This window comes from Python bivittatus, unplaced genomic scaffold, assembly GCF_059951505.1.
Source record: "Python bivittatus isolate LINGU-HERP-01145 unplaced genomic scaffold, Pbiv_v1 ctg000220_np1212, whole genome shotgun sequence".
Taxonomy (NCBI): domain Eukaryota; kingdom Metazoa; phylum Chordata; class Lepidosauria; order Squamata; family Pythonidae; genus Python; species Python bivittatus.
The window spans coordinates 38,806,354-38,821,343 of NW_028277048.1; the positions used below are offsets into that span (position 1 = coordinate 38,806,354).

The 14,990-nt window shown below is 40.3% G+C and overlaps 1 protein-coding gene across 5 annotated transcripts in view; it reads right to left on the reverse strand.

Annotated features, from left to right (window-relative positions):
- Window positions 1-14,990, reverse strand: part of BAIAP2 (BAR/IMD domain containing adaptor protein 2) — a 152,807-nt gene that overhangs the window by 65,370 nt on the left and 72,447 nt on the right. For all 5 annotated transcript variants that reach the window (XM_025166231.2, XM_007419865.3, XM_007419866.3 and 2 more), the window contains exon 4: window positions 791-852. In XM_025166231.2, the coding sequence (XP_025021999.1) occupies window positions 791-852 (62 nt within the window). The remainder of the gene's footprint in view (window positions 1-790; window positions 853-14,990) is intronic.

Here is a 14,990-nt window from a genome sequence, read left to right on the forward strand (position 1 = left end):
AGATTCAGCATATTTCTATGTAAAATTACTGGTAGTCCTCAACTTGCAACCACAATTGGGACCAGAACTTCTGTTGCTAAGCGATGCGGTAGTTAAGTGAGTCATGCCTGATTTTATGACCTTTTTGCCATGGTTGTTAAGCGAATCACACGGCTGTTAAGTGAATCCAACTTCCCCATTGACTTTGCTTGTTGGAAGCCCCTGGGAAAGTTGCAAATGGCAATCATGACCCAAGGACGCTGCAAGCATTGTAAATACATGCTGGTTGCCAAGTGCCCAAATTTTGATCACATGACCGCAGAGACACTGTGACAGTTGTAAGTGCAAGGACTGGTCATAAGTCACTTTTTTCAGCACTGTCGTAACTCCAAACAGTTGTTAAACAAATGGTCTTAAGTCCAGGACTACCTGCATCTCTATTTCTTATCCTTTTTAATGAGGCTTAATTGGCCACTTTACTTATATGTCAAGGCCTGAAGAAAAAGTCCTGAGTGGCCATACCTTAATTTTCCTGGCTAAAATGTAAAATTTACTTCCCCTAATTCAGCAGGAAGCTACTTGAAGCCAGTTGGTCCTGTGATTTCTTGGACATTTCAAAAAGCCAGCACGTGACTTGCAATTTTGGCTCACAGTTTATTCAACTGAGGTCCCTATTCTTATTTAAAGGGCTTGGCAGCTATTCTAGAGCAGATGTGTTTCAATTTTAAATCCACGTGTATCAAAGGCACTGCAGGCTGCCCCTTGGCCAGGCTCTGCAAAAAGACAAGTCAACAAGAACACAAGTACTTACCATCTCTTCTAACTGATTTTGAATCTGCCTATGGACTTCAGCCATCTGGAACAGAACATCCCCTGGGAAAAGTAAGACAAAAGAAGGGAGACTAAATAAAAGATTCAAGAGACTGTTCTGCATCAACTTTCTCTCCCCCTCCCTCCATCCCAACTACAGATCTACAGTCTTGGTTAACCTTTCCCATTTGCTGAAGTCTGAAACAAGGAAAGCTTGTTTCAGAGATTCATTTAAGACTAATTTAGATTAGAAATGAAATACGCAACAGTGGCACCCAGCCAAGGGAATGAAGACAGGAAAAGCAGATATTGATCCTTGATGTCTGGCTTGTCTGTCACATTAAGCAATGTAAAACATAGTGTAACGTGCAAATCAGGCTGCTCTGATTTGCTCAGCAAACCATGGTTTACATCCTGGTTTAGTGTTACATGGGAATGCATCCAGTGCATGTTTGGTCAGGCTAGGAGATGGCCATTCCTTTCGAAACACTGCAGTAGCTAAGGATCTTGTGCCTTGTGTTTATTGATGAATTCCCAATAGAGCCAATAAAGGCAACACAGTTTTGTGCAAGTTATTTATTCCCTTAGAACCTCTCATGCAGACCTTCAAGCAGACGAATTTCCCTAGAGGAGACACAGAGTCAACACTAGCCCCACTCGCAGAGCAAAAAAATACAGAAGGATAACACTTTAAAGGTTTGCTAAATAAAGGGCAGCTGGCACTGCTCCCCTCCAAGTCCATCCCATGTAGCAGGAACATATTTCACACCAGTTGCCTTTTAAACAGTAGTGGCCTCCTTTCAGATATATGCACATCTGCTATGTGAATATCCCTAACCCCTGATAATAGCTGCTGCCAGCTAATTGTATTCCAGATAAGGGGGGGAAAAGTCTGGAGCAGCAACAGTAGCGTAATACCTTTATAAAGGTGGATGACAAATTATGCAAATATATTGCTATTGGATCTTTGCAATATACAGGACAACCTGAAAAATAAGTAACATCCAAATGTGCACTTCAGAATTTTGTTATTCCATTTACAACTGAACAATATGCTAAACAATGTGCACTGGGGAAACTGTTTCCTAAAATGTTAATTTTAGGAAAAGTCTAAGTAAAAGTGCTTGCAAAAATGTGCAAATAGATCACACGTATACATTAGACCTATTCATGAAAATACAAATACTTCTGCAGACATTTTGAAGTTATATATTATATTAAAAAAAAATCCCCCTCTCACCCCTATGGGTGGTATGTGTCTTCCTCAACCTCAGGTCTTTTACCAGAAGCCTGGGAGTTTGAGGGTTCTGCTGTGATGGAGGACTTGGATGAGGAGGTTCAAGGTCATGGGGAGAAGCATCTCCTCAACCCACAGACTGAGCGTGTGAAAGCAAAGAGGATGAGACTGGCACCACCTTAGGAATTCGTAGTGTTTCGTTGCAGACTTTGGGAGTTAGAGTTAGTCTGGCGAGATTCTGTCTAGCAGGTGCAAGCTAATAAAGAACAGAGCAATTCCAGAACCATCTCGTGGAGTTTCTTGGGCTGAACCTGACACCTGCACAGTATCTTAGCTGTTCCTGGCATGCACTCTTCTGGACAGAGAGCTCTGATGTTGTTCCTGGGATCTGTTGGAGCCACTCTCCCAGCTTAGGAGTCATAGTCCCAAGTGCTCCTACCACCACTGGGATCACTTTGGCCTTTACTTTCTATATCCTCTCTAGTTCCTCCTTCAGGCCCTGGTACTTCTCCAGCTTTTCATACTCCTTCTTCCTGATGTTGCTGTCACTTGGCACCGCTACATCACCACCGCTGTCTTCTGGTCCTTGTCTACTACCACAATGTCTGGTTGATTGGCCAGTACCTGCCTGTCCATCTGCATCTGGAAGTCCCACAGGATCTTAGCCCTGTTATTCTCCATGATCTTCTGTGGAATCTCCCATCTGGATGTGGGAGGGTCTAGCCCATACATTGTACAGATGTTCCGGTACACAATGGCAGCTACTTGGTTGTGCCATTCAGTGTATGCTGTTCCTGCCTGCATCTTATACCCCTGAACCAGACAATTCCAGACAAGAACCTGGAATATGTGTGTGTGTGTGTGTGTGTGTAGTAAGTAAGATGTAGAGGTTGCCAAATAGAATTTGTAGTCAGTAAAATGAAAATCCAATAAAAATAAATTTGAATTACATGTCTTAATCTTGACAAGGTTCCACTAAAACACCACCACAAAGAAATGATCCATTTTTGGAGATCAGCAAAATTTTCAGACTGGATTTTCAGGAAAATAACGTAGGAATGTGGGAAGAGCACATAAGCATGGACATGGTGAAAATCCTGTGCAGTATGCAACAGATTTATACAGGCATTGTTGGAAAAGGGCATTTTGGCTCTTAAACCCAATCCCCTGATCAACCCTGGACCCAAATTTAAGCATCCCAGACAGATGGCTATCTAGTCTGATCCTGAACATATCAATTTCTTCCACACATTATTGGTTCCACTGCTGTTCTTCCTGCTGGGAAGTTTCTTTCCCCTATCATTCAAGTAGAATTTATCTTTCTGTAACCTAACTCCATTATTCCATGTCCTGTACTTTGACAGGACAGAGAACAGATTATGGAGTTTCTTCTATGTGGCATTCCTTCAAGTGTTTTGAAGAGCACTATTTATCCCCATCTTCTCTTCTCACAGTCAAGTATACCCTGTTTCTGCAACCTCTTTTCATAGGACATCCCCAGATCATCCTGCTTTCCCTTTCCTCAGCTTGTTGGTCTGATTCCTTATCAATGCTTAGAACCAAATAAAAGATGTAAGTAGGGCTGATTAACACAGAATATAATAATTACTTCCCATGATCTGGAAACTATGTCTGCTCCTAATGCCATAGGGCTTAGAGTTGTTGTAGATTAACAATGGCTCCTAAACCAAAACCCCTTTTTTATTGGAAGTTGAAAGAATTTTATGAGATATTTTATGTAATTCCGAGAACAACGAGCTTGAATGTCCTGATTTAAAGACTTGCTTTAAATAACATGAACTTAGTTACATGGTTAAGTTAACACAAGAAATTCAGCTTCATAATCACAGTGTAGATCATAATCAACAATAATATGACTTTGAATCAACTGTTGTATGTTAAAACACATATATCCTTCTTGGGTATATCCCTATGTTTAGAATCCATTAATATATCAAGAACTTGAATTTTTCAGACATAAGAGTCGCTTAAAAGAATTATCATAGAATACCGGAAGGAGAAATCCATGTCAGATTTTCAGCAACAGACTACTGATATGAGTTGTCTGAATTTCCCTAATCTATCAAGATTCAAAATAATTTCCATTTCCTAAAAAGTTAGCTATTTTGTATTATCTGACAACTTGATAAATGCTGCCTCCACCTCTTCATCCTTTAATAAAAATGTTGAAAGTACCAGTTCCAGGACTGAACCCTGATATACCAATCAATATCGCACTCCAGTTTGATGAGGAATTATAGATACATACTTGTCTTCTGTGTGACTTTTGAGTCAGGTATGCCTCCATTTAGTTATGGCATTCAGCCCACACTTAAGTAGCTGCTAATCAGAATCCTCTTTGTCAAATGTTTTTGTTGAAATCAAGATACACTATATGTACTGCATTCTCTAGATAAGGAATCTACTAAGGAAGTAACTCAATTTAAAAAATGACACAGCCTGGCAAGATTTGTTCTTGATCAATCCATGGTGATTTCTAGTAATTACCACATTCTTTTCAAGGTCCATATAGAATGACTGCTTTATGATCTGTTTTAGAAACACCCCAGATAGCAATATTAGCTGACTAATCTATAGTTTCCCAGATACTCCCTTTTCCCTGTTTTGAAGAAAGGGACATTTGTTCTCCAGTTGTCTGGCGCTTCATCTGTTCTCCAGGATTCCTCAGAAATACAAGGCACAGCCAGACCATCAGCAAGTATTTTTAGTACTCTAGATCCATGGAGATATAAACACATTCAGAATGAAGAGATGTTCCCTGATGATATATTTGGTACTCCCAAATGCGTCTTGAATACAGCTCTTAGGTTAGAAGTAGGGCTGATTAGGGTAGATTCAAAAGCCTAGCTAGTTATTCTTAATTATTGGCTTAAACTCATCTATCAGCCCACTGGGTTGTTCTATTCTGTTTTAAATGATACCTTTCAATCTACTCGGATGAAGTTCCTTAAACAGAACTACTTTCATGTGTCTCTCTCCCCCATTTTATGTAAACTTGGCTGGTCTCATGAAAAATAAATGTTTGAAATTGAGTTGCAGTATAATTTGAACTGATTGCCCAGCTTTTGCACCATTAATCAGAAAGGTATGGCTCCCTATCTTTACTCACTGACTCACCCAAACTATTGCTGGGCCTTTACTAGGAGTCACTGCAATGACTTCCCTTCATCATTGTTACAGGGCAGATATCGCAAACTTCCTGTGGTCACAATCTCTGCCCATGTGGCACACTAAGAGGGAGAATCGATTACACGTGTTCTTTTATGCAATATTGTGCCAAAACTATATTTCTTTCCTTTTTAGTAGCAATCCTTGGTCAACTAGATGATGATTGACCAGGGATTGCTCCTATGTTGACTTCCTGCTTGCAGATGATGTTGCAAAGTTGTGTCATTTAGTAACAAGATTCTTGCAGGGGATCTGTAGTAGAAAATGAGACAGACTGCTGTATATGCATATTTGTTGTTAATTTACTGTGGGGCTTTTTTTCCCTTTCCCTTTCCCTTTCCCTTGTTTTGTTTGATGGCTAAAGGGTATAATAAAATTTAAATTGAATTATCTATCGATCACAGCTTCTATCAATCACAAGCTTTAATTCTGCTCCTTCATCCTGCTCAGCACATTTACCTAACAGAACCCAAAGCTTCTTTTCAGCTGAACCAAAATAGGATTTGAATAGTTATGTCATTTTATTATTTCATCCTAACATTTTGCCATTTTCATTGACTTCTTTTTATTATGAACATATCTGAAGGAGAGCATCATAGTTGTTCAGTTAGATTTAGCTTTCCTACCACCAGCTCTACATTTCTAAGTTACATGTAGCTAATCTTCCCCAGTGACGTGTCACCATTTCTACTTCATTTGTGGGTTTTTTTTTTTTCAGATTTTCACTAAGCCTCTTTTGCAGCTACACTGGCTTCTTCTGTTGTTTTCCTTCCCCCTGCCTCCCATTGGAATTTTTTCAATTGCATTTTTAGTATTTCCTTTTTTAGGAACTTACATCCATCTTGACCTCCTTTTTCATTACTTCTCCTGCCATGAGATCCTAGTTACCTTTGCTCTAGAGTCTATTAAAATCTATTTTCTTGAAGTCCAAGAAATGCGTTGAGTTATATTCACTTCCCTTTAAAATCAAGAATTCCAACTATACATGGTCAGTTTCCTGCTACAACTACTAGCATTACTAGTAGCATACTTCAGATAAGTTGTCCCTTCTGGCTAGCATCAAGTTAAAGAGAAAGAGATCCTTTTATGCCTTCTTTTTCCTTCTGAAGGAGAAACTTGTCCATACAACAAATCTGAAATTTCCTGAAGAAACCATACTTGGCAGAGTCTCCCAACAGAAACCAGGTACTTAAAGTTCCCCTCCACTACAGGTAGTCCTCATTTACTGACTGCCTTGTTTAGCGACCATTTGAGGTTACGATGATGCTGAAAAAGTAAGTTTATGACCAGCCCTCAAACTTGTGGCCATCACAGCGTCCCCACAGTCACATGATTGCAATTCAGGCACTTGGCAATCGGTGTGTATTTACAATGGTTGCAGTGTCCTGCATCCTGTGGTCACATTTGCAACCTTCATAGACAGCTTCTGATAAGCAAAGTCAGTGGGGAAACTGCAAGTCATGGTCACATGATGTCGTGCTTAACGACCTGTGGTGATTTGCTTAACATCCATCGCAGAATTGATGTCATAAGTCCTGCATGGTCACATGAAATTTCACTTAATGACCTCATTGTTTAGCAATGGAGTTGCTAATCTCAATTATGGTCGGTAAGTGAGGGCTACCTGTAGTAGTTCCTGCTTTTTTGAAAGATCTGCAATTTGTTTTTGGAAAGCATCATCAATATTTTTTCCTTGGTTGGTTAGATAATAGTAGACACCAGTTACAGTATTGCTTTTATTTATTTCTAGACTTATTTTAACCTAGATGCTCTTTTCAGTTTTACTAAGTTTGGATCTTTTTTTTACACTGCAATCCCTCTTCTTTTTCTATTTTTTCTGTTCCCTTTGAATGAATTCTTCAGCCATGGGAATCATCCCATTAGGTCACCATTGTACTTATTAAATTATGTAAGATGAAATGGAAGAGTTATTAAGCAGACTTAATTAGGTGAGACTAACAGCAAGGAATCTAAGGTTCTTCAGATCTTACTTAACAGCAATTCCTAGCAGCTCCACCCAGCATGGTTAAGAAACTGCAGAGGAACACTGACTTACTGCTCAACAACATTTGGAAGGCCACTGATTCCCTACCCTGAGTGCCTGATGCAAAAAGATTGCAGGTTGCAGCTAAGAAAGATGAGGTAGGGAACAACAGCTGCTCTCCTTTACACAATCTGAAAGCCAGCAGTTTCTCTCCCTCCCTCTCTAGCATTAAGTAGAACACAAAGTTTCTTCTTCAAGTTGAGAATGAAAAAGAGAAAAAAGGTGACATTTCTTGAATTGGTAAAATCGGAAATTAAACTGTAGCAGCTAAAAGGCTCACTTAAATATACACCCAAGTAATTGCTGGTTTTAATATTTTTGGGGGGCAAAGAAAATCTTTCTTTGCCCCCCAAAACTTTTGGTATAACCTAAGCTCTGTTTCCCCCCCCCCACTCTAGACAGATGCCTAATCTCTTTCATTCCATTTTCATTATAAACTACAGAGATTATTTTTTTCATTATGTCCACTAAATTGTCATACATATTGCCATAGAACACCCAGCTTGAAGAAGAAACCCAGTCCTTTTATTATTCAATACAATTTGTTTCTACCAAACTGTAGTGGAAAGGCAAGTGGCATATACAATCTATATAATAATAATATCAACAATGATGGTAAGCGGTTGTTCTTGTCTTTTTTTTCCCCCTCTAAAAGGATCCACATGGTTACCTGTTTTGTTTGTTTTTTTGTCCATTTTTCTTAGTTTGGAGAAAACTATTGTAGGAGACTGCTTGAAATGAACACGTTTTGAGTAGCTATCCATGAATATGCCTTAACCACCTAAGATCTATTCAACCCAGCTTCTCAACCAAGTTCTATCCACTAGTCATCCACACCATGACTGCTCAAAATGAAAGACATCAATGAGCTATGAGATCAACCTTCTGATGATTTGACCAAGTGGGTTGTGTAAGTCTTTCATCTCCTCCTCCTGAAATCCACATGCAAGCCCCCCCAAACTCTTCTGTAACTACTGTTGTGTTACCCCTTGATAATATGAGTGGAACAGTGTCAGTGAATTTTGTTACACTTAGACCTGGTTACATCTTGTGCCACAGTTGGAAAAGGAAGTCCACAAAACCATTGAAAACCATTTGCGCTCGAAATTGGAGAGGACGAGGCAATCCTTATGGGAGCTCATCTGCTTTCAACTGTACTCCTCTGCCCAGCATTCAAGATAGGGTTTGCTAGCTACCAATATGCTAAAGGAGACCGCGGTAGATAAAAAAGAATACTGAGTAAACAGATAAAAGGTCTTTGGGGGGAAATGCCAGAGGTTCGTTTCTTTAAAACTACCAACAACAACTTCTGATTACTGCAGCTCACAGGGGACTCTACAATTCTGCTACCTATAGGAAGCACCTAATTAGATCTCCATTTTGGAAATGTGCACGTCATACTTTTATAAGTATTCTCCAGCCAAGAGTTTTTTGCTGTTATTATTTTTAATAGGCAATACATGATGTAATTTATGTTGTGAAATTATTCCCACCCCCTATCCTGAAGCCTTCCTAGTTGCGGCTGTGTTCTTGTCAGCGCCACCATTTGTATGCAAGGGCCAAAATGAGCAGTACTAAATTAATGCCTCATTCAATCCATACTGTTGTAGAAAAGTGGAAGGGATTAATTTGGGGTAGTCTTCTTATATATTTGCCTGTAAAAAGAGAGAGAATCCATTCTAAGGAGAATTATTCTATTTTTGCAGGGAATGACTTTAGCAGGTGGACAGGAAAATCTCCCTCCCTTTCCTCCAGACCCTTCCTACCTTTTGTTTATACCAACAGATTCTAAACACATCTAGAGTAGCACCATGACAAAGCCTGTGAGCTGGCAGGTCTCCAATCCAAATGCAATTTCCATCACTATTTCTATTACTCCAAATCCAATGAGCCATGAAGACATGTTCCCATTTGTTCATCAGATTTATTTATTTATTTATTTATTTATTTATTTATTTATTTATTTATTTAAATTTCATGGCCCCCTGACTACAACAACTCTGGGAGGCTTACAAATAATTAAAAAAAAACCCAATATAAATAATGATAAACAATATAAATAAAAAAGATAACAAGTGACTGGAAGATAGAACCAAAAAGACCAAATAGGAGAAAAGAAACAAACCAAAGGGGCTCAACCACCATCCTTACCCAAGGCCTGGGAGAACCACCAGGTCTTCAGCAGTTTGCAGAAAGTCAAAAGGGTGGAAGCTGTATGAAACTCTGGGGGGGATACCATTCCATGAAACAGTGCCTCCCACTCCCAGCCCCTCGAATCTGGCCCAATCGGATATCATGGTCAATGCTATCAAAATCCACTGTGAGATCAAGGAACACCAGGATGGATGCACCACCCCTCATCCTGGCTCCACCACAGATAATCAACAAGTGCGACCAGTGCTATCTATGTACTGAATCCGAGCCTAAAACCTGACTAAAACATGTCAAGATAATCCACTTCCTCCTGGGTCCTTTAGAGTTGTAGAATGTAAGGAAGATTACCCTGACAGAAATATGCAAGAATCGCTACCTAGGCAAAAGGGGTTGAAATGTATTTTAACTTCTGAGAAATGATATAATATTTGGAAGCAGCTCAGGCAGATAGCTCCCTAATTTACTGGAGGAGGAGGAGGAGGATCAGCACGATCCGACTTGCAAGATGCTGTTGTTATAGCCAATCTCAGTAAAGGTAGTTTAGCCTCCCTGTGGAGGTGATTTCCTACTGTGGTCTATCTAGTGGGGCTGACAGGAGCTGAAGCCTGCTCACCCTTTCTACCACCTTCTCCCAAAATGGGGGGTTGAAGACTGGATGGAAATTGTCCAGGATGGTTGGCCAGTGATGACCTCTTAAGGAGGGGGTGCACCATAGCCTCCTTGAAGGCTGAGGGAACTACCTGTCCTGCAGAGAAGCAGACACCACCGCATGGGCCCAACTGCAGGTCACATCCTGGGTGGCATTAACAGACCTGGATCTAACAAAAGGTGGCCAAGCTCACAAACTGGAGGATCACATCCACTTCCTCAGGAGTCACAGAGTAAACTCACTTCATGTTATTCAAAATTACAATATTATGTTGCTCTACTGAAAGCTGGAGGAACTGCAGGACAAACTTTCAGTTTAAGAAAAGCAACCAGCATGTGTTAACTGGTTTTTCAATTCTTTCCAGAGTAGTGACAAAAGTAGCATTACCAGTATAAGACTCAGGGTGTTTGTGCAAGCAAAATGTTTCAAATCTGAAACACCTCAAATTCAAAATGCCTCACTTTGAACTCAGAACTCTTGTTTTGAGTTCAAAACAGCTGTTTCAGATTTGAAATTCACCATTTCAATCATTCTGGAAGTGTTTTGAACTTGAAATAGCTCCGGAAACACTTCCAAAATTATCAAAACAGCCTGCTTCAAATTTGAAACAACTGTTTCAAACTTGAAACAGGGTGTTTCAAAATTGCAGCTATTCAAATTCAAAACATTTTGCACAGCCCTGTTTAAGATGCTACTATCTTCCTTTTGACATTGGATATTGGAGACTTGAGGGGAACGCCAGAAACATTCACCATGACCCCTATGTCTCTGAGATTATGCAAAATCCTGCAGCAAAAGTATTATGGGAACTTTATAAATAAATACATTGCTCTTTGTATTTCCAGAGTTAAAGGGATCAACCATTTCTTCTGCCCTGAACAACGTGCACATTTTTACACTGTCAGCATTTCCAACCAATCCTCACAGAGCAGTTTGAAAGTGACCCATGACTGTCTTCATTTCTGCCAATCTTGAAACACAGAGAACACATTTAATCAGCCAATGCTTATCATCTAGCTGACCAACAGGAGAGTGCAAAGATGGCAGTCCAATCACTGGCCTAGCCTCTGACCTATCACCAGCTGTGGAACAAAAAAACCCCATCGTGCAGAAGCCTGAAGAAAGGCAGTCTGCTGTACTGAAGAACTGAGAGGTGCCGTGACTGTACAAGGCCTGAAGCATTATCTACAATCATTTTCAAGGGCTCAGATGCCATGGAGATGGGGCAGGTTAATGCTAAACAATGCAGAAGAAAGAGACTGATTCCAGGAACAGGACGTTGGACCTTCATAGGGGGCATGGGCAGAGAAAGGAATAATGGCTGGTCTGAGTCTGTACCTGTGAGAAAAAATCCTGCCCCCCCCGGGAGAAAACCCACAAGCCTGCAGCACTGCTGTACTTCAAAGGCAAAGACTAGCTTTGCAGTGATAAACTGGAGCACAGTCAAAATTAAAGTGACTCTGCTCCCCCAAACAGATGACAGAGTTAATCAATGAGGTCCAGTGGCAATCCCAAAATTGTGCAAAATACTGCTGTGGAAATGTTCTAATTTGATACCCACACTACCTAACATGGACTCTACATTTAATTCACATTTAACTCTCATGGAGTTCTGGTTAGCATAACTCAGCTATAGATTTTGGACATTATCCCTTCATGGCCCAACATGGCTATCACTGCTTTTTTCTTTCTACTCCTGAACCACTTAGATGTGCAGTAGGATAAGAGAATTTGTAAAACTGTGATCCAGCAAAATACAGCCAAGAAAATGCTGAATGGTGCGTGCGTGTGTGTGTACACATACAGACATGTACATATACTTACACACATATATTTAACACCTTCTGCCAGACCTGCTTCTATCAAGCCTTGTACTTAGAAACTTTATGTATATTCCCAGCCATAAGGCTATTACTATTTAACCTGGTCAGCCTACAAGGAAGACAATATGAAGCTCACCAAGTAATTCAGGTTTGCCTTCACTGGAATTGATCTGGTCAGAAGAAACTCCAAGGACTGTTTTGATGGCCCAAAACCCTCCTGCCATCTCCAAAATTTCAGTGATTGAGCTTCTCCAGCTCCTAGAATCAGAAGCAGGCTGTCAAATTACCTCTTTAAATCACAACCTCTAATGGCTAAGTGAAGTTAAGGATGTGTCACCACTCTGTGATAAAGCAAATACCTTCAGCACAAATATTACAGGTTTATTCCCTGGATGCACTAATAAGCAAGGTTCTGGAGAACCACTGCTTCACTGGTGTGAAGTAAATATTTGTAATCATTTGGGACTTGTGGGAACATTTGGACTTAAGAGCACTTCATGACCACCACAGAGATGGGGTTGTACAGACAAAACACTGCCACAGGAGATGTGACCAGTCACAAAATATCCACTGACCAGAAGGCAAACTAGTGAACTGACTCCCACCAACTGTAATACCTCCCAAGATGTTCCCTGACATTCCCTTTACCTTGCAGCTTACATTTCTCTTTTTATTTGTTAGATTTATATCACATCTTTCTTTCAGGAGCTCAAGGCAGCACAAATAGCACTTCCTCCTCCAATTTTTCCCATAACAGCCCTGTGAGGTAGGTTGGGTTGTGAGAAACTAACTACTCCAAAGTCACCCAGGGAGCCACAGTGTGAGGGTGGCCTAGAACCTGGGTTTTCCCACTCCTAGCTCAACATCTTAATGTCACACCACACTGCTTCTATTTCTTTCAGGATAGCTGGTCATACTATCAGATGAAGCCTTAGGCTGCAACCATCCACATATTTATTTTCAGGGAATACCTATATGGAAATAATAATGTTGCCTGAGGCTGGTTCCTTGCTTTACAGTATGTCTGATTTTCATTTAAAAATAATTGAAAAAATTTAAACAAAATCAGATGGGACAAAAATCCTGAAGGTACAAAGGAAATGCCCACCAGTTCATTCACCCCTGGCATAGCGACATAGTACTATTCACCTCTATTCATAGTACTATATTCACCTCTATTGACATAGTACTAAGCCAGCTGTACCAATGATTTCAAAAAGCTTCATGTAGTCTTCATCCACTACTTTATAAGACAATTTCTCGTCATATTAATATTCTCAGTGAGCTAGTCTGATATAGTGGTTAAGGTACCAGGCTAGAAATCAGCAGACCCTGAGTTGTAGGCCAGCCTTAGGCATGAAGCCAACTGGGTGACCTTGGGCGAGTCATTCTCTCTCAGCCCTTGGAAAGAGGGAAGGGCAAACCGCTTCTGGAAAAAAAAAACCTTGCCAAGAAAATTGCAGGGACTTGTCCAAGCAGTCTCTAGGAGTCAACATTGACTTGACAGAACAAAATAACAACAACAACAACACCCTCGTTCTTCAAAAACTTTAAAGTACTTGGCTCTATAGCATCATGTTTTCAAGCCTGTCTAATATATTTTTCTTCACATTCACATTGTCCAGGAACCTTGCTCTATTGATGCTTGGAAAAAGAAGCCTATGTGATACAAGTGCTTCCTTATTTGCAGGCTAACTCAGTTTCTTGCATTCATATTACAGTTACAAGACAGCATATCGAATGGAGGGGGAAGCGTTTTCCAGAGAATTAATGAAGTTCGTGAATAAATCAAAGCGGATCTTAAATTTGTCATCTCTAGCAATTAAACACCATGCCTGTAGTATCAACAGTTGTTTCTTGTTTGAAAGAAAAGTCTGGACAAAAGGTTAAAGCCAGAAAACTATGGGAAACTGCTCTTGGATTTAGGATATGGATGCTAAATAATAGGAGATCCCGATTCTCCCAATTAAGAGGAAGTGTATATTGTCAACATTAGTTGCAAGCCATTTCAGAGAGAATGCAGTGACATGTAGCATCTTGCTCTTTCAAAATAAAGCATGCCAGGTAACTTTCAACAATGTGGAAGGCTCAACAGCTGAATCTTTATCCTCAAGTTTTAAAGGTTCTGTAATGACATTGTTCCAATGTTTAAAAAATCACTGCAGCTTTGTTTTATCTCCCCTCTAGAAGAAGGCCACTGCGCCACTGTATGAGCAATACAGCAACATCAAACTCAGTCACAGATGGATGGCTTGCAGCTATGATATTCATGGAGGAGGCCTCCAAAGTGCTTTTACAGCTAACTATTACCTTCTCGAGTCATCTAAATATGTTCATGGAATCAGCAACCTGAATGAAATTGACATACCCCTGCTGTTATTTTATAGTTCCAGAAATTTAGCTTCTGCAGGAGGTTTGGGGAGACCCTTGAGCATAATCCCATTGATACAGTCCCATGACATGCACATTTGCACATATTCATTAAAATATAAAAACAAAATGAAGGCTAGATTTGCACAAAATGGTAAGCCCAAATTCTGCTAAATGATTTCTATAGGTACATTCCTTCCCACTTGGTTCCACCTACTCAACTCAACTAGAAAAGTTTAGCATTTGTTCCAAGTACTGATCTGCACCCCTTCATGGATCACTGCCTTGTCGCGGCGAAGGGGCTTGCGTAACTCAGTGAAGCCATGAGCTATACCGTGCAGGGCCACCCAAGACAGACAGGTCATGACAGAGAGTTCTGACAAAATGTGGTCCACTGGAGAAGGAAATGGCAACCCACTCTAATATCCTTGCCAAGAAAACCCCATGGACAATGTTAAAAGGCTATCATTGACCATGCAAAAGCCTTTGATTGTGTGGATCACAACAAACTGTGGCAAATTCTTAAAGAGATGGGGGTACCAGACCATCTTACCTGTCTCCTGAGAAATCTGTATGCAGGCCAAGAAGCAACAGTTAGAACCGGTCACAGAACAACCGATTGGTTCAAAATAGGGAAAGGAGTACGACAAGGCTATATACTGTCACCCTGCTTATTTAACCTATATGCAGAGTACATCATGAGAAATGCCAGGCTGGAAGAATCACAAGCCGGAA